Raw genomic sequence first — 27013 nt, forward strand, 5'->3', positions numbered from 1 at the left:
CTGATACCTGTTTTGGTTTCAGGAGGTCTCTGACTAGAGATGACAACTCCCTGGCTTTCTCCTCCGGGAGAAACACTTTTCTCTGGACTGTATCCAGAATCATACCCAGGAACAGTAGCCGTGTCGTCGGAACCAGCTGTGACTTTGGGATATTCAGAATCCAGCCGTGCTGGTGCAGCACTTCCTGGGATAGTGCTACTCCCACCAACAACTGTTCCTTGGACCTCGCTTTTATTAGGAGATCGTCCAAGTACGGGATAATTAAAACTCCCTTTCTTCGAAGGAGTATCATAATTTCCGCCATAACCTTGGTAAATACCCTCGGTGCCGTGGACAGTCCAAACGGCAGCGTCTGGAATTGGTAATGGCAATCCTGTACCACAAATCTGAGGTACTCCTGGTGAGGATGGTAAATGGGGACATGCAAGTAAGCATCCTTGATGTCCAGGGATACCATGTAATCCCCCTCGTCCAGGCTTGCAATAACCGCCCTGAGCGATTCCATCTTGAACTTGAATTTCTTTATGTATGTGTTCAAGGATTTCAAATTTAGAATGGGTCTCACCGAACCGTCCGGTTTCGGTACCACAAATAGTGTGGAATAATAACCCCGGCCTTGTTGAAGTAGGGGTACCTTGATTATCACCTGCTGAGAATACAGCTTGTGAATTGCCGTTAGCACCGCCTCCCTGTCTGAGGGAGCAATTGGCAAGGCAGATTTTAGGAACCGGTGGGGTGGGGACGCCTCGAATTCCAGCTTGTACCCTTGAGATACTATTTGCAGGATCCAGGGATCCACCTGTGAGCGAACCCACTGATCGCTGAAATTTTTGAGGCGACCCCCCACCGTACCTGGCTCCGCCTGTGGAGCCCCACCGTCATGCGGCGGACTTGGAAGAAGAAGCGGGGGAGGACTTTTGCTCCTGGGAACCTGCTGTTTGTTGCAGCCTTTTTCCCCTACCTCTGCCTCTGGACAGAAAAGACCCGCCTTTTCCACGCCTGTTTTTCTGGGTCCGAAAGGACTGAACCTGATAAAACGGCGCCTTCTTAGGCTGTGAGGGGACATGGGGTAAAAATGCTGACTTCCCAGACATTGCTGTGGAAACTAGGTCCGAGAGACCATCCCCAAATAATTCCTCACCCTTATATGGCAACACTTCCATGTGCTTTTTAGAATCTGCATCTCCTGTCCACTGGCGAGTCCATAAGCCTCTCCTAGCAGAAATGGACAATGCACTTACTTTAGATGCCAGTCGTCAGATTTCCCTCTGTGCATCTCTCATATATAAGACTGAGACTTTTATATGGTCTATGGTTAACAGGATCGTGTCTCTGTCTAATGTGTCAATATTTTCTGACAGTTTATCTGACCAAGCAGCGGCAGCACTGCACATCCAAGCTGACGCAATAGCTGGCCTAAGTATAATGCCTGTGTGTGTATATACAGACTTCAGGATCGCCTCCTGCTTTCTATCAGCAGGTTCCTTGAGGGCGGCCGTATCCGGAGACGGTAGTGCCACCTTTTTAGACAAACGTGTGAGCGCTTTATCCACTCTAGGGGGTGTTTCCCAACGTGACCTATCCTCTGGTGGGAAAGGGAACGCCATTAGTACCTTCTTAGGAATTACCAATTTTTTATCAGGGAAAGCCCACGCTTCTTCACACACTTCATTTAATTCATCTGATGGGGGAAAAACTACGGGTAGTTTTTTCTCTCCAAACATAATACCCTTTTTAGTGGTACCAGTAGTTATATCAGAAATGTTTAACACCTCTTTCATTGCCTCAATCATACAGTGAATGGCCTTAGTGGGCATCAGGTTTTACTCATCGTCGTCGACACTGGTGTCAGTATCAGTGTCGACATCTGGGTCTGCTTGAGGTAGCGGGCGTTTTAGAGCCCCCGACGACCCATGCGACGCCTGGGCAGGCACGAGCTGAGAAGTCGGCTGTCCCACATTTGGCATGTCGTCGATTTTCTTATATAAGGAGTCTATACGTGCACTCATTACTTTCCATAAGCCCATCCACTCAGGTGTCTGCCCCGCAGGGGGTGACATCCCTTCTAAAGGCATCTGCTCCGCCTCCACATCATTATCCTCATCAAACATGTCGACACAGCCGTACCGACACACCGCACACACACAAGGAATGCTCCGAATGAGGACAGGACCCACAAAAGCCCTTTGGGGGGACAGAGTGAGAGTATGCCAGCACACACCAGAGCGCTATATAATGCAGGGACTAACTGAGTTATGTCCCCTATAGCTGCTTTTTATATTATATATGTATTGCGCCCAAATTTAGTGCCCCCCCTCTCTGTTTTTACCCTGTTCTGAAGTGTAGACTGCAGGGTAGAGCCAGGGAGCTTCCTTCTAGCGGATCTGTGAAGGAGAAATGGCGCCAGTGTGTCTGAGGGAGATAGCTCCGCCCCTTTTCCGCGGCCTATTCTCCCGCTTTTTTCTGGATTCTGGCAGGGGTATTTACCACATATATAGCCTCTAGGGCTATATATTGTGGTATTTTTGCCAGCCAAGGTGTTTTTATTGCAGGTCAGGGCGCCCCCCCCCCCCCCCCCCCCCAAGCGCCCTGCACCCTCAGTGACCGGAGTGTGAAGTGTGCATGAGGAGCAATGGCGCACAGCTGCAGTGCTGTGCGCTACCTTGGTGAAGACTGATGTCTTCTGCCGCCGTTTTTCCGGACCTCTTCTTGCTTCTGGCTCTGTAAGGGGGACGGCGGCGCGGCTCCGGGACCGAACACCAAGGACTGGGCCTGCGGTCGATCCCTCTGGAGCTAATGGTGTCCAGTAGCCTAAGAAGCCCAATCCGGCTGCAAGCAGGCGAGTTCGCTTCTTCTCCCCTTAGTCCCTCGCTGCAGTGAGCCTGTTGCCAGCAGGTCTCACTGAAAATAAAAAACCTAAAACTATACTTTATTTCTAAGGGCTCAGGAGAGCCCCTAGTGTGCATCCAACCTCGGCCGGGCACGAAATCTAACTGAGGCTTGGAGGAGGGTCATAGTGGGAGGAGCCAGTGCACACCAGGTAGTCCTAAATCTTTCAAGAGTGCCCAGCCTCCTTCGGAGCCCGCTATTCCCCATGGTCCTTACGGAGTTCCCAGCATCCACTAGGACGTTAGAGAAAATAGGTTACAGGGAGACCAGGAGGAGCTGCGCCTGGCGGTCAGTATAATATGTAATAATAGATTACAGGGAGACCAGGAGGAGCTGCTCCTGGCGGTCAGTATTATATGTAATAATAGGTTACAGGGAGACTAGGAGTAGCTGCTCCTGGCGGTCAGTATAATATGTAATAATAGGTTACAGGGAGACCAGGAGGAGCTGCTCCTGGCGGTCAGTATAATATGTAATAATAGGTTACAGGGAGACCAGGAGGAGCTGCTCCTGGCGGTCAGTATAATATGTAATAATAGGTTACAGGGAGACCAGGAGGAGCTGCTCCTGGCGGTCAGTATAATATGTAATAATAGGTTACAGGGAGACCAGGAGGAGCTGCACCTGGCGGTCAGTATAATATGTAATAATAGGTTACAGGGAGATCAGGAGGAGCTGCTCCTGGCGGTCAGTATAATATGTAATAATAGGTTACAGGGAGACCAGGAGGAGCTGCGCCTGGCGGTCAGTATAATATGTAATAATAGGTTACAGGGAGACCAGGAGGAGCTGTGCCTGGCGGTCAGTATAATATGTAATAATAGGTTACAGGGAGACCAGGAGGAGCTGCGCCTGGCGGTCAGTATAATATGTAATAATAGGTTACAGGGAGACCAGGAGGAGCTGTGCCTGGCGGTCAGTATAATATGTAATAATAGGTTACAGGGAGACCAGAAGGAGCTGCACATGGCGGTCAGTATAATATGTAATAATAGGTTACAGGGAGACCAGGAGGAGCTGCGCCTGGCGGTCAGTATAATATGTAATAATAGGTTACAGGGAGACCAGGAGGAGCTGCGCCTGGCGGTCAGTATAATATGTAATAATAGGTTACAGGGAGACCAGGAGGAGCTGCACCTGGCGGTCAGTATAACACGTAATAATAGGTTACAGGGAGACCAGCAGAAGCTGTGCCTGGCGGTCAGTATAATATGTAATAATAGGTTACAGGGAGACCAGGAGGAGCTGCGCCTGGCGGTCAGTATAACACGTAATAATAGGTTACAGGGAGACCAGGAGGAGCTGCGCCTGGCGGTCAGTATAACACGTAATAATAAGTTACAGGGAGACCAGGAGGAACTGCGCCTGGTGGTCAGTATAATATGTAATAATAGGTTACAGGGAGACCAGGAGGAGCTGCGCCTGGCGGTCAGTATAATATGTAATAATAGGTTACAGGGAGACCAGAAGGAGCTGCGCCTGGCGGTCAGTATAATAATAGGTTACAGGGAGACCAGGAGGAGCTGTGCCTGGCGGTCAGTATAATATGTAATAATAGGTTACAGGGAGACCAGGAGGAGCTGCGCCTGGCGGTCAGTATAACACGTAATAATAGGTTACAGGGAGACCAGAAGCAGCTGCGCCTGGCGGTCAGTATAATATGTAATAATAGGTTACAGGGAGATCAGGAGGAGCTGCGCCTGGCGGTCAGTATAATATGTAATAATAGGTTACAGGGAGATCAGGAGGAGCTGCGCCTGGCGGTCAGTATAATATGTAATAATAGGTTACAGGGAGATCAGGAGGAGCTGCGCCTTGCGGTCAGTATAATATGTAATAATAGGTTACAGGGAGATCAGGAGGAGCTGCGCCTGGCGGTCAGTATAATATGTAATAATAGGTTACAGGGAGATCAGGAGGAAGTGCGCCTTGCGGTCAGTATAATATGTAATAATAGGTTACAGGGAGACCAGGAGGAGCTGCGCCTGGCGGTCAGTATAATATGTAATAATAGGTTACAGGGAGACCAGAAGGAGCTGCGCCTGGCGGTCAGTATAATAATAGGTTACAGGGAGACCGGGAGGAGCTGTGCCTGGCGGTCAGTATAATATGTAATAATAGGTTACAGGGAGACCAGGAGGAGCTGCGCCTGGCGGTCAGTATAACACTTAATAATAGGTTACAGGGAGACCAGAAGCAGCTGCGCCTGGCGGTCGGTATAATATGTAATAATAGGTTACAGGGAGACCAGGAGGTGCTGCGCCTGGCGGTCAGTATAATATGTAATAATAGGTTACAGGGAGATCAGGAGGAGCTGCGCCTGGCGGTCAGTTTAAGATGTAATAATAGGTTGCAATGAGATCAGGAGGAGCTGCGCCTGGCGGTCAGTATAATATGTAATAATAGGTTACAGGGAGACCAGGAGGAGCTGCGCCTGGCGGTCAGTATAATATGTAATAATAGGTTACAGGGAGACCAGGAGGAGCTGCTCCTGGCGGTCAGTATAATATGTAATAATAGGTTACAGGGAGACCAGAAGGAGCTGCACCTGGCGGTCAGTATAATATGTAATAATAGGTTACAGGGAGACCAGGAGGAGCTGCACCTGGCGGTCAGTATAACACATAATAATAGGTTACAGGGAGACCAGAAGGAGCTGCTCCTGGCGGTCAGTATTATATGTAATAATAGGTTACAGGGAGACCAGGAGGAGCTGCTCCTAACGGTCAGTATAATATGTAATAATAGGTTACAGGGAGACCAGGAGGAGCTGCTCCTGGCGGTCAGTATAATATGTAATAATAGGTTACAGGGAGACCAGGAGGAGCTGCGCCTGGCGGTCAGTATAATATGTAATAATAGGTTACAGGGAGACCAGGAGGAGATGCGCCTGGCGGTCAGTATAACTCATAATAATAGGTTACAGGGAGACCAGAAGGAGCTGCTCCTGGCGGTCAGTATAATATGTAATAATAGGTTACAGGGAGACCAGGAGGAGCTGCTCCTGGCGGTCAGTATAATATGTAATAATAGGTTACAGGGAGATCAGAAGCAGCTGCGCCTGGCGGTCAGTATAATATGTAATAATAGGTTACAGGGAGACCAGAAGGAGCTGCGCCTGGCGGTCAGTATAATATGTAATAATAGGTTACAGGGAGACCAGAAGGAGCTGCTCCTGGCGGTCAGTATAATATGTAATAATAGGTTACAGGGAGACCAGGAGGAGCTGCGCCTGGCGGTCAGTATAATATGTAATAATAGGTTACAGGGAGACCAGAAGGAGCTGCGCCTGGCGGTCAGTATAATATGTAATAATAGGTTACAGGGAGACCAGGAGGAGCTGCGCCTGGCGGTCAGTATAATATGCAATAATAGGTTACAGGGAGACCAGAAGGAGCTGCTCCTGGCGGTCAGTATAATATGTAATAATAGGTTACAGGGAGACCAGAAGGAGCTGCGCCTGGCGGTCAGTATAATATGTAATAATAGGTTACAGGGAGACCAGAAGGAGCTGCTCCTGGCGGTCAGTATAATATGTAATAATAGGTTACAGGGAGACCAGAAGCAGCTGCGCCTGGCGTTCAGTATAATATGTAATAATAGGTTACAGGGAGACCAGAAGGAGCTGCGCCTGGCGGTCAGTATAATATGTAATAATAGGTTACAGGGAGACCAGAAGGAGCTGCGCCTGGCGGTCAGTATAATATGTAATAATAGGTTACAGGGAGACCAGAAGGAGCTGCGCCTGGCGGTCAGTATTATATGTAATAATAGGTTACATGGAGATCAGAAGCAGCTGCGCCTGGTGGTCAGTATAATATGTAATAATAGGTTACAGGGAGACCAGAAGGAGCTGCGCCTGGCGGTCAGTATAATATGTAATAATAGGTTACAGGGAGACCAGAAGCTGCTGCGCCTGGTGGTCAGTATAATAATGTAATAATAGGTTACAGGGAGACCAGGAGGAGCTGTGCCTGGCGGTCAGTATAATATGTAATAATAAGTTACAGGGAGACCAGAAGGAGCTGCGCCTGGCGGTCAGTATAATATGTAATAATAGGTTACAGGGAGACCAGGAGGAGCTGCTCCTGGCGGTCAGTATTATATGTAATAATAGGTTACAGGGAGATCAGAAGCAGCTGCGCCTGGCGGTCAGTATAATATGTAATAATTGGTTACAGGGAGACCAGAAGGAGCTGCGCCTGGCGGTCAGTATAATATGTAATAATAGGTTACAGGGAGACCAGAAGGAGCTGCGCCTGGCGGTCAGTATAATATGTAATAATAGGTTACAGGGAGACCAGAAGGAGCTGTGCCTGGCGGTCAGTATAATATGTAATAATAGGTTACAGGGAGACCAGAAGGAGCTGCGCCTGGCGGTCAGTATAATATGTAATAATAGGTTACAGGGAGACCAGAAGCTGCTGCGCCTGGCGTTCAGTATAATATGTAATAATAAGTTACAGGGAGACCAGAAGGAGCTGCGCCTGGCGTTCAGTATAATATGTAATAATAGGTTACAGGGAGACCAGAAGGAGCTGCACCTGGCGGTCAGTATAATATGTAATAATAGGTTACAGGGAGACCAGAAGCTGCTGCGCCTGGCGGTCAGTATAATATGTAATAATAGGTTACAGGGAGACCAGGAGGAGCTGCGCCTGGCGGTCAGTATAATATGTAATAATAGGTTACAGGGAGACCAGGAGGAGCTGCGCCTGGCGGTCAGTATAATATGTAATAATAGGTTACAGGGAGACCAGAAGCAGCTGTGCCTGGCGGTCAGTATAATATGTAATAATAGGTTACAGGGAGACCAGAAGCAGCTGCATCTGGCGGTCAGTGTAATACGTAATAATAGGTTACAGGGAGATCAGGAGGAGCTGCACCTGGCGGTCAGTATAATATGTAATAATAGGTTACAGGGAGACCAGAAGGAGCTGCGCCTGGCGGTCAGTATAATATGTAATAATAGGTTACAGGGAGACCAGGAGGAGCTGCTCCTGGCGGTCAGTATAATATGTAATAATAGGTTACAGGGAGACCAGGAGGCGCTGCGCCTGGCGGTCAGTATAATATGTAATAATAGGTTACAGGGAGACCAGGAGGAGCTGCTCCTGGCGGTCAGTATAATATGTAATAATAGGTTACAGGGAGACCAGGAGGAGCTGCGCCTGGCGGTCAGTATAATATGTAATAATAGGTTACAGGGAGACCAGAAGGAGCTGTGCCTGGCGGTCAGTATAATATGTAATAATAGGTTACAGGGAGACCAGAAGGAGCTGCACCTGGCGGTCAGTATAATATGTAATAATAGGTTACAGGGAGACCAGGAGGAGCTGCTCCTGGCGGTCAGTATAATATGTAATAATAGGTTACAGGGAGATCAGGAGGAGCTGCGCCTGGCGGTCAGTATAATATGTAATAATAGGTTACAGGGAGACCAGGAGGAGCTGCGCCTGGCGGTCAGTATAATATGTAATAATAGGTTACAGGGAGACCAGAAGGAGCTGCTCCTGGCGGTCAGTATAATATGTAATAATAGGTTACAGGGAGACCAGAAGGAGCTGCGCCTGGCTGTCAGTATAATATGTAATAATAGGTTACAGGGAGACCAGGAGGAGCTGCGCCTGGTGGTCAGTATAATATGTAATAATAGGTTACAGGGAGATCAGGAGGAGCTGCGCCTGGTGGTCAGTATAACACGTAATAATAGGTTACAGGGAGACCAGGAGGAGCTGCATCTGGCAGTCAGTGTAATACGTAATAATAGGTTACAGGGAGATCAGGAGGAGCTGCGCCTGGCGGTCAGTATAATATGTAATAATAGGTTACAGGGAGACCAGAAGGAGCTGTGCCTGGCGGTCAGTATAATATGTAATAATAGGTTACAGGGAGACCGGAAGGAGCTGCGCCTGGCGGTCAGTATAATATGTAATAATAGGTTACAGGGAGTCCAGGAGGAGCTGCTCCTGGCGGTCAGTATAATATGTAATAATAGGTTACAGGGAGACCAGAATAATAGGTTACAGGGAGGCGAGGAGTATAATAGTTTACAGGGAGGCAGGGAGTATAATAGGTTACAGGGAGGCGAGGAGTATAATAGGTTACAGGGAGGCAGGGAGTATAATAGGTTACAGGGAGGCGAGGAGTATAATAGGTTACAGGGAGGTGGGGAGTATAATAGGTTACAGGGAGGCGGGGAGTATAATAGGTTACAGGGAGGTGGGGAGTATAATAGGTTACAGGGAGGCGGGGAGTATAATAGGTTACTGGGAGGCAGGGAGTATAATAGGTTACTGAGAGGCGGGGAGTATAATAGCTTACAGGGAGGCGGGGAGTATAATAGGTTACAGGGAGGCGAGGAGTATAATAGGTTACAGGGAGGCGGGGAGTATAATAGGTTATTGGGAGGCAGGGAGTATAATAGGTTACAGGGAGGCGAGGAGTATAATAGGTTACTGGGAGGCAGGGAGTATAATAGGTTACAGGAAAGCGGGGAGTGTGATAGGTTACAGGGAGGTGGGGAGTATAATAGATTACAGGGAGGTGGGGAGTATAATAGGTTACAGGGAGGCGAGGAGTATAATAGGTTACAGGGAGGCGGGGAGTATAATAGGTTACAGGGAGGCGAGGAGTATAATAGGTTACAGGGAGGCAGGGAGTATAATAGGGTACAGGGAGGCGAGGAGTATAATAGGTTACAGGGAGACGGGGAGTATAATAGGTTACAGGGAGGCGAGGAGTATAATAGGTTACAGGGAGGCAGGGAGTATAATAGGTTACAGGGAGGCGAGGAGTATAATAGGTTACAGGGAGGCGGGGAGTGTAATAGGTTACTGGGAGGCGGGGAGTATAATAGGTTACAGGGAGGTGGGGAGTGTAATACGTTACAGGGAGGCGGGGAGTATAATAGGGTACAGGGAGGCGAGGAGTATAATAGGTTACAGGGAGGCGGGAGTATAATAGTTTACAGGGAGGTGGGGAGTGTAATAGGTTACAGGGAGGCGGGGAGTATAATAGGTTACAGGGAGGTGGGGAGTATAATAGGTTACAGGGAGGCGGGGAGTATAATAGGTTACAGGGAGGTGGGGAGTATAATAGGTTACAGGGATGCGGGGAGTATAATAGGTTACTGGGAGGCAGGGAGTATAATAGGTTACTGAGAGGCGGGGAGTATAATAGCTTACAGGGAGGCGGGGAGTATAATAGGTTACAGGGAGGCGAGGAGTATAATAGGTTACAGGGAGGCGGGGAGTATAATAGGTTACTGGGAGGCAGGGAGTATAATAGGTTACAGGGAGGCGGGGAGTATAATAGGTTACTGGGAGGCAGGGAGTATAATAGGTTACAGGGAGGCGGGGAGTATAATAGGTTACAGGGAGGCGAGGAGTATAATAGGTTACAGGGAGACAGGGAGTATAATAGGGTACAGGGAGGCGAGGAGTATAATAGGTCACAGGGAGGCGGGGAGTATAATAGGTTACAGGGAGGCGAGGAGTATAATAGGTTACAGGGAGGCAGGGAGTATAATAGGTTACAGGGAGGCGAGGAGTATAATAGGTTAGAGGGAGTCGGGGAGTGTAATAGGTTACAGGGAGGCGGGGAGTATAATAGGTTACAGGGAGGTGGGGAGTGTAATAGGTTACAGGGAGGCGGGGAGTATAATAGGGTACAGGGAGGCGAGGAGTATAATAGGTTACAGGGAGGCGGGGAGTGTAATAGGTTACAGGGAGGTGGGGAGTGTAATAGGTTACAGGGAGGCGGGGAGTATAATAGGGTACAGGGAGGCGAGGAGTATAATAGGTTACAGGGAGGCGGGGAGTATAATAGGTTACAGGGAGGTGGGGAGTGTAATAGGTTACAGGGAGGCGGGGAGTATAATAGGTTACAGGGAGGTGGGGAGTGTAATAGGTTACAGGGAGGTGGGGAGTATAATAGGTTACAGGGAGGTGGGGAGTATAATAGGTTACAGGGAGGCGGGGAGTATAATAGGTTACAGGGAGGCGGGGAGTGTAATAGGTTACAGGGAGGCGGGGAGTATAATAGGTTACAGGGAGGCGGGGAGTATAATAGGTTACAGGGAGGTGGGGAGTGTAACAGGTTACAGGGAGGCGGGGAGTATAATAGGTTACAGGGAGGTGGGGAGTGTAATAGGTTACAGGGAGGTGGGGAGTATAATAGGTTACAGGGAGGTGGGGAGTATAATAGGTTACAGGGAGGCGGGGAGTGTAATAGGTTACAGGGAGGCGGGGAGTATAATAGGTTACAGGGAGGCGGGGAGTATAATAGGTTACAGGGAGGCGGGGAGTGTAATAGGTTACAGGGAGGTGGGGAGTGTAATAGGTTACAGGGAGGCGGGGAGTATAATAGGTTACAGGGAGGTGGGGAGTATAATAGGTTACAGGGAGGTGGGGAGTATAATAGGGTACAGGGAGGCGAGGAGTATAATAGGTTACAGGGAGGCGGGGAGTATAATAGGTTACAGGGAGGCGGGGAGTATAATAGGTTACAGGGAGGCGGGGAGTATAATAGGTTACAGGGAAGCGGGGAGTGTAATAGGTTACAGGGAGGCGGGGAGTATAATAGGTTACAGGGAGTCGGGGAGTATAATAGGTTACAGGGAAGCGGGGAGTGTAATAGGTTACAGGGAAGCGGGGAGTGTAATAGGTTACAGGGAAGCGGGGAGTATAATAGGTTACAGGGAGGCAGGGAGTATAATAGGTTACAGGGAGGCGGGGAGTATAATAGGTTACAGGGAGGTGGGGAGTATAATAGGTTACAGGGAGGTGGGGAGTATAATAGGTTACAGGGAGGCGGGGAGTATAATAGGTTACTGAGAGGCGGGGAGTATAATAGCTTACAGGGAGGCGGGGAGTATAATAGGTTACAGGGAGGCGAGGAGTATAATAGGTTACAGGGAGGCGGGGAGTATAATAGGTTATTGGGAGGCAGGGAGTATAATAGGTTACAGGGAGGCGGGGAGTATAATAGGTTACTGGGAGGCAGGGAGTATAATAGGTTACAGGAAAGCGGGGAGTGTGATAGGTTACAGGGAGGTGGGGAGTATAATAGATTACAGGGAGGTGGGGAGTATAATAGGTTACAGGGAGGCGAGGAGTATAATAGGTTACAGGGAGGCGGGGAGTATAATAGGTTACAGGGAGGCGAGGAGTATAATAGGTTACAGGGAGGCAGGGAGTATAATAGGGTACAGGGAGGCGAGGAGTATAATAGGTTACAGGGAGACGGGGAGTATAATAGGTTACAGGGAGGCGAGGAGTATAATAGGTTACAGGGAGGCAGGGAGTATAATAGGTTACAGGGAGGCGAGGAGTATAATAGGTTACAGGGAGGCGGGGAGTGTAATAGGTTACTGGGAGGCGGGGAGTATAATAGGTTACAGGGAGGTGGGGAGTGTAATACGTTACAGGGAGGCGGGGAGTATAATAGGGTACAGGGAGGCGAGGAGTATAATAGGTTACAGGGAGGCGGGAGTATAATAGTTTACAGGGAGGTGGGGAGTGTAATAGGTTACAGGGAGGCGGGGAGTATAATAGGTTACAGGGAGGTGGGGAGTATAATAGGTTACAGGGAGGCGGGGAGTATAATAGGTTACAGGGAGGTGGGGAGTATAATAGGTTACAGGGATGCGGGGAGTATAATAGGTTACAGGGAGGCGGGGAGTGTAATAGGTTACAGGGAGGCGGGGAGTATAATAGGTTACAGGGAGGCGGGGAGTATAATAGGTTACAGGGAGGTGGGGAGTGTAACAGGTTACAGGGAGGCGGGGAGTATAATAGGTTACAGGGAGGTGGGGAGTGTAATAGGTTACAGGGAGGTGGGGAGTATAATAGGTTACAGGGAGGTGGGGAGTATAATAGGTTACAGGGAGGCGGGGAGTGTAATAGGTTACAGGGAGGCGGGGAGTATAATAGGTTACAGGGAGGCGGGGAGTATAATAGGTTACAGGGAGGCGGGGAGTGTAATAGGTTACAGGGAGGTGGGGAGTGTAATAGGTTACAGGGAGGCGGGGAGTATAATAGGTTACAGGGAGGTGGGGAGTATAATAGGTTACAGGGAGGTGGGGAGTATAATAGGGTACAGGGAGGCGAGGAGTATAATAGGTTACAGGGAGGCGGGGAGTATAATAGGTTACAGGGAGGCGGGGAGTATAATAGGTTACAGGGAGGCGGGGAGTATAATAGGTTACAGGGAAGCGGGGAGTGTAATAGGTTACAGGGAGGCGGGGAGTATAATAGGTTACAGGGAGTCGGGGAGTATAATAGGTTACAGGGAAGCGGGGAGTGTAATAGGTTACAGGGAAGCGGGGAGTGTAATAGGTTACAGGGAAGCGGGGAGTATAATAGGTTACAGGGAGGCAGGGAGTATAATAGGTTACAGGGAGGCGGGGAGTATAATAGGTTACAGGGAGGTGGGGAGTATAATAGGTTACAGGGAGGTGGGGAGTATAATAGGTTACAGGGAGGCGGGGAGTATAATAGGTTACTGAGAGGCGGGGAGTATAATAGCTTACAGGGAGGCGGGGAGTATAATAGGTTACAGGGAGGCGAGGAGTATAATAGGTTACAGGGAGGCGGGGAGTATAATAGGTTATTGGGAGGCAGGGAGTATAATAGGTTACAGGGAGGCGGGGAGTATAATAGGTTACTGGGAGGCAGGGAGTATAATAGGTTACAGGAAAGCGGGGAGTGTGATAGGTTACAGGGAGGTGGGGAGTATAATAGATTACAGGGAGGTGGGGAGTATAATAGGTTACAGGGAGGCGAGGAGTATAATAGGTTACAGGGAGGCGGGGAGTATAATAGGTTACAGGGAGGCGAGGAGTATAATAGGTTACAGGGAGGCAGGGAGTATAATAGGGTACAGGGAGGCGAGGAGTATAATAGGTTACAGGGAGACGGGGAGTATAATAGGTTACAGGGAGGCGAGGAGTATAATAGGTTACAGGGAGGCAGGGAGTATAATAGGTTACAGGGAGGCGAGGAGTATAATAGGTTACAGGGAGGCGGGGAGTGTAATAGGTTACTGGGAGGCGGGGAGTATAATAGGTTACAGGGAGGTGGGGAGTGTAATACGTTACAGGGAGGCGGGGAGTATAATAGGGTACAGGGAGGCGAGGAGTATAATAGGTTACAGGGAGGCGGGAGTATAATAGTTTACAGGGAGGTGGGGAGTGTAATAGGTTACAGGGAGGCGGGGAGTATAATAGGTTACAGGGAGGTGGGGAGTATAATAGGTTACAGGGAGGCGGGGAGTATAATAGGTTACAGGGAGGTGGGGAGTATAATAGGTTACAGGGATGCGGGGAGTATAATAGGTTACTGGGAGGCAGGGAGTATAATAGGTTACTGAGAGGCGGGGAGTATAATAGCTTACAGGGAGGCGGGGAGTATAATAGGTTACAGGGAGGCGAGGAGTATAATAGGTTACAGGGAGGCGGGGAGTATAATAGGTTACTGGGAGGCAGGGAGTATAATAGGTTACAGGGAGGCGGGGAGTATAATAGGTTACTGGGAGGCAGGGAGTATAATAGGTTACAGGGAGGCGGGGAGTATAATAGGTTACAGGGAGGCGAGGAGTATAATAGGTTACAGGGAGACAGGGAGTATAATAGGGTACAGGGAGGCGAGGAGTATAATAGGTCACAGGGAGGCGGGGAGTATAATAGGTTACAGGGAGGCGAGGAGTATAATAGGTTACAGGGAGGCAGGGAGTATAATAGGTTACAGGGAGGCGAGGAGTATAATAGGTTAGAGGGAGTCGGGGAGTGTAATAGGTTACAGGGAGGCGGGGAGTATAATAGGTTACAGGGAGGTGGGGAGTGTAATAGGTTACAGGGAGGCGGGGAGTATAATAGGGTACAGGGAGGCGAGGAGTATAATAGGTTACAGGGAGGCGGGGAGTGTAATAGGTTACAGGGAGGTGGGGAGTGTAATAGGTTACAGGGAGGCGGGGAGTATAATAGGGTACAGGGAGGCGAGGAGTATAATAGGTTACAGGGAGGCGGGGAGTATAATAGGTTACAGGGAGGTGGGGAGTGTAATAGGTTACAGGGAGGCGGGGAGTATAATAGGTTACAGGGAGGTGGGGAGTGTAATAGGTTACAGGGAGGTGGGGAGTATAATAGGTTACAGGGAGGTGGGGAGTATAATAGGTTACAGGGAGGCGGGGAGTATAATAGGTTACAGGGAGGCGGGGAGTGTAATAGGTTACAGGGAGGCGGGGAGTATAATAGGTTACAGGGAGGCGGGGAGTATAATAGGTTACAGGGAGGTGGGGAGTGTAACAGGTTACAGGGAGGCGGGGAGTATAATAGGTTACAGGGAGGTGGGGAGTGTAATAGGTTACAGGGAGGTGGGGAGTATAATAGGTTACAGGGAGGTGGGGAGTATAATAGGTTACAGGGAGGCGGGGAGTGTAATAGGTTACAGGGAGGCGGGGAGTATAATAGGTTACAGGGAGGCGGGGAGTATAATAGGTTACAGGGAGGCGGGGAGTGTAATAGGTTACAGGGAGGTGGGGAGTGTAATAGGTTACAGGGAGGCGGGGAGTATAATAGGTTACAGGGAGGTGGGGAGTATAATAGGTTACAGGGAGGTGGGGAGTATAATAGGGTACAGGGAGGCGAGGAGTATAATAGGTTACAGGGAGGCGGGGAGTATAATAGGTTACAGGGAGGCGGGGAGTATAATAGGTTACAGGGAGGCGGGGAGTATAATAGGTTACAGGGAAGCGGGGAGTGTAATAGGTTACAGGGAGGCGGGGAGTATAATAGGTTACAGGGAGTCGGGGAGTATAATAGGTTACAGGGAAGCGGGGAGTGTAATAGGTTACAGGGAAGCGGGGAGTATAATAGGTTACAGGGAGGCAGGGAGTATAATAGGTTACAGGGAGGCGGGGAGTATAATAGGTTACAGGGAGGTGGGGAGTATAATAGGGTACAGGGAGGCGAGGAGTATAATAGGTTTCTCTTATGTTATTGGGGATACTGGGAATCTATTTAGTACCATGGGGTATAGACGGATCCACAAGGAGCCTTGGGCAGTTTAAGAATGTGATAGTGTGCACTGGCTCCTCCCTCTATGCCTCTCCTACCAGTCTCGGTATAGAAAATGTGCCCGGAGGAGCCAGTCACAGCTAGGGGAGCTCCTGAAGAGTTTTCTGCATTTATTTTGTATGTTTGTTATTTTCAGACACGACTGGATGGCACCAGCCTGCCTGCTTCGTGGTACTTAGGGGGGAACGGCCCAACCTCTTGAAGGGTTAATGGTCCCGTTCCCCGCTGACAAGACACTGAGCTCTTGAACGAACTATTTGCAAGCCCCAGTACGGCAAGCGTACATTCCCACAGCACGCCGCCACCCCTAACAGAGCCAGAAGATAGAAAAGTGGTGAGTTATAAGCCGGCGTCCCAGTTAGTGGGTCGCCGGCCATTATGGCGTCATGAGGGTACGGAGATGCACGGCTTCTACATGGGGCGGCTGGGTCTCCAGACTCAGTACACAGTGCAGACACACTGGCATTACAGACTTAAAAGGGGGCTTACTCCATTTTAGGCACTAACATTACCTCAGCCAGTATAAAAAAGTGCGGGAAGACCGGGCGCCATCGAAGTGGCGGGGCTTCACTATGAGCGAATCCAGCAGCTCATCAGCGCCATTTTTCCTCTGCAGTAGACACAGACGCTGACTGACAAGGATGCGCAGCTCCTCCGGAGAGACTCCAGATTACCTCAGCGGTATCAGGGGGTCATAGCAGGGAGGGAGCGCTTACTAGTGTTTGAAGACCCCAATCTGGGTACTTACATGTAAGGCACAGTATTCCTCTTCTCCAGGGGTTCACTGCAGGGTACTCAGTGCAGTATACCCTCTCAGGATAGCGGGGCAGAGCCTTCTTGGCTGGATTCCATTAGGGGAATGATTTCCAATATTTCTACTAAATTGTCCCGCAATGAGAAAGAGACGCAATACATAAGACAATCGATGACTTAGTTTATGAACAGAGACTCAGTACTAAACCAGCGACCTTTGGCCCATATCCTGCAGTCTGACTCTGATGATGAGGGGTCAGACATGGAGAAGGAGGAGGTGGACTCAGAGGTGGGGGAGGGTACTCTGTCACAGGGAATAGAGGCTCTCATAGAAGCTATCAGAGAAGTTCTGCATATCCCTGATAAGGTGACAGAAGAGAGTGAGGAATCTTATTTTAATATAAAAAAATAAATCCTCTGCCACTTTTCCTGTGTCAAAGGAACTAAATACCCTGTTTGAAGAACCGTGGGTTAATCCTGTTAGGAATTTTTAAATCCCTAAAAGGTTGATATCATCTTTTCCTTTTCCTCCTGAGGATAGGAAAAAATTGGAAAATCCACCGATAGTGGATGCATCAGTATCCAGGCTGTCACAGAAAATTGTATTGCCTGGTCCTGGTGCAGCCTCCCTGAAAGACACGGCTGATCGTAGAATTGAGAATACACTCAAATCTTTGTATACAGCTGCTGGGGTGACCCAGAGACCCACTATAGCATGTGGGTGGATTACTAAGGCCATTGCCAAATGGTTGGGTAGCCTACTTGAGGGGTTAGGTACCTTGCCTCAGGGCGAGATTATTTTACTCCTGCAACATATAATGCACACACCACTGCTATGGCAGTGACAGCACACAGTGGCTTATGGCTACGCCAGTGGACTGCCGACGCGGACTCCAGGAAAGGCGTGGAAGGCCTACCCTTCACAGGAGAGGCCTTATTTGGAGATGAACTAGACAAATGGATCTCCTTTATGCAGCTCTCCCACCCAGGAAGGCCTACTGAGGACCTAATCTACAGTCCTTTCGGACTGCCAAGTTTAAGGGCAAAACCAGAGGTTCTTCTACAGCCACCAGAGGCGCTAGAGGTAATCCACCCAAACCAGCAACTGCCGGTTCACAGGAACAGAGCTCAAGCTCTGCTTCCTCAAAGCCTTCAGCATGACGGTGGACCGCGATGCCTGGTAGACTGGCAGATGGAAGCCCGACTAAAAATTTTCAGTCACATCTGGACAGGTTCGTACCAGGATACCTGAGTCATAGATCTTATTTCCCAGGGCTACAGACTGGAGTTTCAGGAGCTTCCACCTCACAGATTCTTCAAATCAGTTTTACCAGGAAGGTGGAAAGTATAAGTTACAGGGAGGCGGGGAGTATAATAGGTTACAGGGAGGTGGGGAGTGTAATAGTTTACAGGGAGGTGGGGAGTATAATAGGTTACAGGGAGGTGGGGAGTATAATAGGTTACAGGGAAGCGAGGGGTATAATAGGTTACAGGTAGGCGAGGGGTATAATAGGTTACAGGGAGGCGAGGGGTATAATAGGTTACAGGGAGGCAGGGAGTATAATAGGTTACAGGGAGGCGGGGAGTGTTATAGGTTACAGGGAGGCGGGGAGTATAATAGGTTACAGGGAGGTGGGGAGTATTATAGAGTACAGGGAGGCGGGGAGTGTAATAGGTTACAGGGAGGCGGGGAGTGTAATAGGTTACAGGGAGGCGGGGAGTATTATAGATTACAGGGAGACGGGGAGTATAATAGGTTACAGGGAGGCGGGGAGTATAATAGGTTACAGGGAGGCGGGGAGTATAATAGGTTACAGAGAGGCGGGGAGTATAATAGGTTACAGGGAGGCGGGGAGTATTATAGATTACAGGGAGACGGGGAGTATAATAGGTTACAGGGAGGCGGGGAGTATAATAGGTTACAGGGAGGCGGGGAGTATTATAGATTACAGGGAGACGGGGAGTGTAATAGGTTACAGGGAGGCGGGGAGTATAATAGGTTACAGGGAGGCGGGGAGTATTATAGATTACAGGGAGACGGGGAGTGTAATAGGTTACAGGGAGGCGGGGAGAATAATAGATTACAGGGAGACGGGGAGTGTAATAGGTTACAGGGAGGCGGGGAGCATAATAGGTTACAGGGAGGCGGGGAGTATAATAGGTTACAGGGAGGCGGGGAGAATAATAGATTACAGGGAGGCGGGGAGAATAATAGATTACAGGGAGGCGGGGAGTATAATAGGTTACAGGGAGGCAAAGGAGTATAATAGATTACAGGGAGACGGGGAGTATAATAGGTTACAGGGAGGCGAGGAGTATAATAGGTTACAGGGAGGCAGGGAGTATAAGAGGTTACAGGGAGGCGAGGAGTATAATAGATTACAGGGAGGCGGGGAGTATAATAGGTTACAGGGAGGCGGGGAGTGTAATAGGTTACAGGGAGACGGGGAGTGTAATAGGTTACAGGGAGGCGGGGAGTATTATAGATTACAGGGAGACAGGGAGTGTAATAGGTTACAGGGAGGCGGGGAGAATAATAGATTACAGGGAGACGGGGAGTGTAATAGGTTACAGGGAGGCGGGGAGCATAATAGGTTACAGGGAGGCGGGGAGTATAATAGGTTACAGGGAGGCGGGGAGAATAATAGATTACAGGGAGGCGGGGAGAATAATAGATTACAGGGAGGCGGGGAGTATAATAGGTTACAGGGAGGCAAAGGAGTATAATAGATTACAGGGAGACGGGGAGTATAATAGGTTACAGGGAGGCGAGGAGTATAATAGGTTACAGGGAGGCAGGGAGTATAAGAGGTTACAGGGAGGCGAGGAGTATAATAGATTACAGGGAGGCGGGGAGTATAATAGGTTACAGGGAGGCGGGGAGTGTAATAGGTTACAGGGAGACGGGGAGTGTAATAGGTTACAGGGAGGCGGGGAGTATTATAGATTACAGGGAGACAGGGAGTGTAATAGGTTACAGGGAGGCGGGGAGAATAATAGATTACAGGGAGGCGGGGAGTATAATAGGTTACAGGGAGGCGGGGAGTATAATAGGTTACAGGGAAGCGGGGAGTATAATAGGTTACAGGGAGGCGGGGAGTATTATAGATTACAGGGAGACGGGGAGTATAAGAGGTTACAGGGAGGCGGGGAGTATAATAGGTTACAGGGAAGCGGGGAGTATAATAGGTTACAGGGAGGCGGGGAGAATAATAGATTACACGGAGGCGGGGAGTATAATAGGTTACAGGGAGGCGGGGAGTATAATAGGTTACAGGGAGGCGGGGAGAATAATAGATTACAGGGAGGCGGGGAGTATAATAGGTTACAGGGAGGCGGGGAGTATAATAGGTTACAGGGAAGCGGGGAGTATAATAGGTTACAGGGAGGCGGGGAGTATAATAGGTTACAGGGAGGCGGGGAGTATAATAGGTTACAGGGAGGCGGGGAGTATAATAGGTTACAGGGAGGCGGGGAGTATAATAGGTTACAGGGAGGCGGGGAGTATTATAGATTACAGGGAGACGGGGAGTATAATAGGTTACAGGGAGGCGGGGAGTATAATAGGTTACAGGGAGGCGGGGAGTATTATAGATTACAGGGAGACGGGGAGTGTAATAGGTTACAGGGAGGCGGGGAGTATAATAGGTTACAGGGAGGCGGGGAGTATTATAGATTACAGGGAGACGGGGAGTGTAATAGGTTACAGGGAGGCGAGGAGAATAATAGATTACAGGGAGACGGGGAGTATAATAGGTTACAGGGAGGCGGGGAGTATTATAGATTACAGGGAGACGGGGAGTGTAATAGGTTACAGGGAGGCGGGGAGCATAATAGGTTACAGGGAGGCGGGGAGTATAATAGGTTACAGGGAGGCGGGGAGTATAATAGGTTACAGGGAGGCGGGGAGAATAATAGATTACAGGGAGGCGTGGAGTATAATAGGTTACAGGGAGGCGGGGAGTATAATAGATTACAGGGAGACGGGGAGTATAATAGGTTACAGGGAGGCGAGGAGTATAATAGGTTACAGGGAGGCAGGGAGTATAATAGGTTACAGGGAGGCGGGGAGTATGATAGGTTACAGGGAGGTGGGGAGTATTATAGATTACAGGGAGACGGGGAGTGTAATAGGTTACAGGGAGGCGGGGAGAATAATAGATTACAGGGAGACGGGGAGTATAATAGGTTACAGGGAGGCGGGGAGTATTATAGATTACAGGGAGACGGGGAGTGTAATAGGTTACAGGGAGGCGGGAGCATAATAGGTTACAGGGAGGCGGGGAGTATAATAGGTTACAGGGAGGCGGGGAGAATAATAGATTACAGGGAGGCGGGGAGTATAATAGGTTACAGGGAGGCGGGGAGTATAATAGATTACAGGGAGACGGGGAGTATAATAGGTTACAGGGAGGCGAGGAGTATAATAGGTTACAGGGAGGCAGGGAGTATAATAGGTTACAGGGAGGCGAGGAGTATAATAGATTACAGGGAGGCGGGGAGTATAATAGGTTACAGGGAGGCGGGGAGTGTAATAGGTTACAGGGAGACGGGGAGTATTATAGATTACAGGGAGACGGGGAGTGTAATAGGTTACAGGGAGGCGAGGAGAATAATAGATTACAGGGAGACGGGGAGTATAATAGGTTACAGGGAGGCGGGGAGTATTATAGATTACAGGGAGACGGGGAGTGTAATAGGTTACAGGGAGGCGGGGAGCATAATAGGTTACAGGGAGGCGGGGAGTATAATAGGTTACAGGGAGGCGGGGAGTATAATAGGTTACAGGGAGGCGGGGAGAATAATAGATTACAGGGAGGCGTGGAGTATAATAGGTTACAGGGAGGCGGGGAGTATAATAGATTACAGGGAGACGGGGAGTATAATAGGTTACAGGGAGGCGAGGAGTATAATAGGTTACAGGGAGGCAGGGAGTATAATAGGTTACAGGGAGGCGGGGAGTATGATAGGTTACAGGGAGGTGGGGAGTATTATAGATTACAGGGAGACGGGGAGTGTAATAGGTTACAGGGAGGCGGGGAGAATAATAGATTACAGGGAGACGGGGAGTATAATAGGTTACAGGGAGGCGGGGAGTATTATAGATTACAGGGAGACGGGGAGTGTAATAGGTTACAGGGAGGCGGGAGCATAATAGGTTACAGGGAGGCGGGGAGTATAATAGGTTACAGGGAGGCGGGGAGAATAATAGATTACAGGGAGGCGGGGAGTATAATAGGTTACAGGGAGGCGGGGAGTATAATAGATTACAGGGAGACGGGGAGTATAATAGGTTACAGGGAGGCGAGGAGTATAATAGGTTACAGGGAGGCAGGGAGTATAATAGGTTACAGGGAGGCGAGGAGTATAATAGATTACAGGGAGGCGGGGAGTATAATAGGTTACAGGGAGGCGGGGAGTGTAATAGGTTACAGGGAGACGGGGAGTGTAATAGGTTACAGGGAGGCGGGGAGTATTATAGATTACAGGGAGACAGGGAGTGTAATAGGTTACAGGGAGGCAGGGAGAATAATAGATTACAGGGAGGCGGGGAGTATAATAGGTTACAGGGAGGCGGGGAGTATTATAGATTACAGGGAGACGGGGAGTATAAGAGGTTACAGGGAGGCGGGGAGTATAATAGGTTACAGCAGGCATGTCCAAACTGCGGCCCTCCAGCTGTTGAGAAACTACACATCCCAGCATGCCCTGACACAGCTTTAGCATTCTCTTACAGCAAAACTGTGTCAGGGCATGCTGGGATATGTAGTTTCACAACAGCTGGAGGGCCGCAGTTTGGACATGCCTGGGTTACAGGGAGGTGGGGAGTATTATAGATTACAGGGAGACGGGGAGTGTAATAGGTTACAGGGAGGCGGGGAGAATAATAGATTACAGGGAGACGGGGAGTATAATAGGTTACAGGGAGGCGGGGAGTATTATAGATTACAGGGAGACGGGGAGTGTAATAGGTTACAGGGAGGCGGGAGCATAATAGGTTACAGGGAGGCGGGGAGTATAATAGGTTACAGGGAGGTGGGGAGAATAATAGATTACAGGGAGGCGGGGAGTATAATAGGTTACAGGGAGGCGGGGAGTATAATAGATTACAGGGAGACGGGGAGTATAATAGGTTACAGGGAGGCGAGGAGTATAATAGGTTACAGGGAGGCAGGGAGTATAATAGGTTACAGGGAGGCGAGGAGTATAATAGATTACAGGGAGGCGGGGAGTATAATAGGTTACAGGGAGGCGGGGAGTGTAATAGGTTACAGGGAGACGGGGAGTGTAATAGGTTACAGGGAGGCGGGGAGTATTATAGATTACAGGGAGACAGGGAGTGTAATAGGTTACAGGGAGGCAGGGAGAATAATAGATTACAGGGAGGCGGGGAGTATAATAGGTTACAGGGAGGCGGGGAGTATTATAGATTACAGGGAGACGGGGAGTATAAGAGGTTACAGGGAGGCGGGGAGTATAATAGGTTACAGGGAAGCGGGGAGTATAATAGGTTACAGGGAGGCGGGGAGAATAATAGATTACAGGGAGGCGGGGAGTATAATAGGTTACAGGGAGGCGGGGAGTATAATAGGTTACAGGGAGGCGGGGAGAATAATAGATTACAGGGAGGCGGGGAGTATAATAGGTTACATGGAGGCGGGGAGTATAATAGGTTTCAGGGAAGCGGGGAGTATAATAGGTTACAGGGAGGCGGGGAGTATAATAGGTTACAGGGAGGTGGGGAGTATAATAGATTACAGGGAGATGGGGAGTGCAATAGGTTACAGGGAGGCGGGGAGTATAATAGGTTACAGGGAGGCGGGGAGAATAATAGATTACAGGGAGGCGGGGAGTGTAATAGGTTACAGGGAGACGGGGAGTGTAATAGATTACAGGGAGGCGGGGAGTATAATAGGTTACAGGGAGGCGGGGAGTATTATAGATTACAGGGAGACGAGGAGTGTAATAGGTTACAGGGAGGCGGGGAGTATTATAGATTACAGGGAGGCGGGGAGTGTAATAGGTTACAGGGAGGCGGGGAGTATTATAGATTACAGGGAGACAGGGAGTGTAATAGGTTGCGGGGAGTATAATAGGTTACAGGGAGGTGGGGAGTGTGATAGGTTACAGGCAGGTGGGGAGTGTAATAGGTTACAGGGAAGCGGGGAGTATAATAGGTTACAGGGAGGTGGGGAGTATTATAGATTACAGGGAGACGGGGAGTGTAATAGGTTACAGGGAGGCGGGGAGTATAATAGGTTACAGGGAGGTGGGGAGTATAATAGGTTACAGGGAGGCGGGGAGTATAATAGATTACAGGGAGGCGGGGAGTGTAATAGGTTACAGGGAGGCGGGGAGTATAATAGGTTACAGGGAGGCGGGGAGTATTATAGATTACAGGGAGACGGGGAGTGTAATAGGTTACAGGGAGGCTGGGAGTATTATAGGTTACAGGGAGACGTGGAGTTTAATAGGTTACAGGGAGGCGAGGAGTGTAATAGGTTACAGGGAGGCGGGGAGTGTGATAGGTTACAGGGAGGCGGGGAGTATAATAGGTTACAGGGAGGCGGGGAGTATTATAGAATACAGGAAGACGGGCAGTGTGAAAGGTTACAGGGAGGTGGGGAGTATAATAGATTACAGGGAGGCGGGGAGTGTAATAGGTTACAGGGAGGCAGGGAGTATAATAGGTTACAGGGAGGTGGGGAGTGTAATAGGTTACAGGGAGGTGGGGAGTATAATAGGTTACAGGGAGGTGGGGAGTGTGATAGGTTACAGGCAGGTGGGGAGTATAATAGGTTACAGGGAGGCGGGGAGTATAATAGGTTACAGGGAGGCGGGGAGTATAATAGGTTACAGGGAGGCGGGGAGTATAATAGGTTACAGGGAGGCGGGGAGTATTATAGGTTACAGGGAGGTGGGGAGTATTATAGATTACAGGGAGACGGGGAGAATAATAGATTACAGGGAGGCGGGGAGAATAATAGGTTACAGGGAGGCGGGGAGTATAATAGGTTACAGGGAGGTGGGGAGTATTATAGATTACAGGGAGACGGGGAGAATAATAGATTACAGGGAGGCGGGGAGAATAATAGTTTACAGGGAGGCGGGGAGTATAATAGGTTACAGGGAGGTGGGGAGTGTAATAGGTTACAGGGAGGCGGGGAGTATAATAGGTTACAGGGAGGCGGGGAGTATAATAGGTTACAGGGAGGCGGGGAGTATAATAGGTTATAGTATAGTATAGTTATACAGTGAATGAGGAACATGACACCAGCAAGGTGAGTAGTATATTATATAGTAGTGTTGCTTACTTTGTGTCTGGTGGGGATGATGTGATACAATGGCCGGTAGGTGAACTGATCATTTTTACACCAGCAGGAAGCAGAGACGCCTGGTCCAGACCCCCTGTATGGTCTGCGAGTACACTGCTGGGTGTTGGTCCTGTCTGGGAAGAGAGAAGTCCCGGAGAACTTCTTCATTGATGCTCTCACAGGCAATGCCTTCGGCACTACTGATGACCATCTCCTGGGTATCGAGAGTCTGTGGAACCATGAGAATTACTGGGTTAACATGCAGGATTGTCGGAATGCTTGCAAGGTACCAGATATGACTGTGCAGAATGCAGGGTTTACAGGGTAGGGGCCAATGTATCAAGTGAAAATATATCAGACAGGAGAGACTGGTTAATGACCATAAAGTATATTAAATCAGCTGTAAAGAGGAAGCGTGGTATCTATAACATAATGCTGCTAAATGTCTGTTTAGTACAAGTGCAGTGAGAGCTAGAGGTGCCACCCCCTCCTCCTCCCCCACCCTACACAGCTCTCACTGGCTACCTGACCCCATCCCCTCCCCCACCCTACACAGCTCTCACTGGCTACCTGACCCCATCCCCTCCCCCACCCTACACAGCTCTCACTGGCTACCTGACACCATCCCCTCCCCCACCCTACACAGCTCTCACTGGCTACCTGACCCCATCCCCTCCCCCACCCTACACAGCTCTCACTGGCTACCTGACCCCATCCCCTCCCCCACCCTACACAGCTCTCACTGGCTACCTGACCCCATCCCCTCCCCCACCCTACACAGCTCTCACTGCTGCCTAACCCCATACTCATCCTCCAACCTACACAGCTCTCACTGGCTGCCTGACCCCCTCCCCCAACCTTTACAGCTCTCACTGGCTGCATGACCCCCTCCCCCAACCTTTACAGCTCTCACTGGCTGCCTGACCCCACCTCCTCCCCCATCCTACACAGCTCTCACTGGCTGCCTAACCCCATCCCCATCCACCACCCGACACAGCTCTCACTGGCTGCCTACCCCATCCCCATCCTCCACCCTACACAACTCTAACTGGCTGCCTGACCCCATCCTCCACCCTACACAGCTCTCACTGGCTGCCTGACCTCCTCCCCCAACCTTTACAGCTCGCACTGGCTACCTGACCCATCCCCTCCCCCACCCTACACAGCTCTCACTGCTGCCTGACAACCATCCCCATCCTCCACCCGACACAGCTCTCACTGCCTGCCTGACCCCATCCCCATCCTTCACCTTACACAATTCTCACTGGCTGCCTGACCCCACCTCCTCCCCCACCCTACACAGCTCTCACTGGCTGCCTAACCCCACCCGCCACCTGACACAGCTCTCACTGGCTGCCTATCCCATCCCCATCCTCCACCCTACACAACTCTCACTGGCTGCCTGACCCCACCCCCACCCTACACAGCTCTCACTGGATACCTGACCCCACCCCCTCCTCCGCCCCCACCCTACACAGCTCTCACTGGATACCTGACCCCATCCCCTCCTCTTCCCCAACCCTACACAGCTCTCACTGGCTGCCTGACCCCATCCCCTCCCCCACTCTACACAGCTCTCACTGGCTGCCTGACCCCATCCTTCACCCTACATAGCTCTCACTGGCTGCCTGACCCCATCCTCCACCCTACACAGCTCTCACTGGCTGCCTGACCCCACCCCCTCCTCCGCCTCCACCCTACACAGCTCTCACTGGCTGCCTGACCCCATCCCCTCCTCCTCCCCCATTCTACACAGCTCTCCCTGGCTGCCTGACCTCTTCCTCCACCCTATACAGCTCTAACTGGTTGCCTGACCCCCTCCTCTTTCCCCACCCTGCACAGCTCTCACTGGCTGCCTGACCCCATCCCCTCCTCTTCCTCCACCCTACACAGCTCTCACTGGCTGCCTGACTCCATCTCCTCTTCCTCCCCCACCCTACACAGGTCTCACTGTCTGCTTGACCCCATCCCCTCCTCC

At 50.1% G+C, this 27013-nt stretch overlaps 1 protein-coding gene across 2 annotated transcripts in view; it reads left to right on the forward strand.

Moving 5' to 3' along the window:
• DRC7 (dynein regulatory complex subunit 7) overlaps positions 1–27013 on the forward strand; it is a 173218-nt gene that overhangs the window by 51254 nt on the left and 94951 nt on the right. The window contains exon 7 of one of the 2 annotated variants that reach the window (XM_063945804.1): positions 25100–25321. In XM_063945804.1, the coding sequence (XP_063801874.1) occupies positions 25100–25321 (222 nt within the window). The remainder of the gene's footprint in view (positions 1–25099; positions 25322–27013) is intronic. The other variant, XM_063945805.1, reaches the window with a different exon arrangement.

The sequence above is a fragment of the Pseudophryne corroboree genome, chromosome 11, assembly GCF_028390025.1.
Source record: "Pseudophryne corroboree isolate aPseCor3 chromosome 11, aPseCor3.hap2, whole genome shotgun sequence".
In the NCBI taxonomy this organism is placed as follows: domain Eukaryota; kingdom Metazoa; phylum Chordata; class Amphibia; order Anura; family Myobatrachidae; genus Pseudophryne; species Pseudophryne corroboree.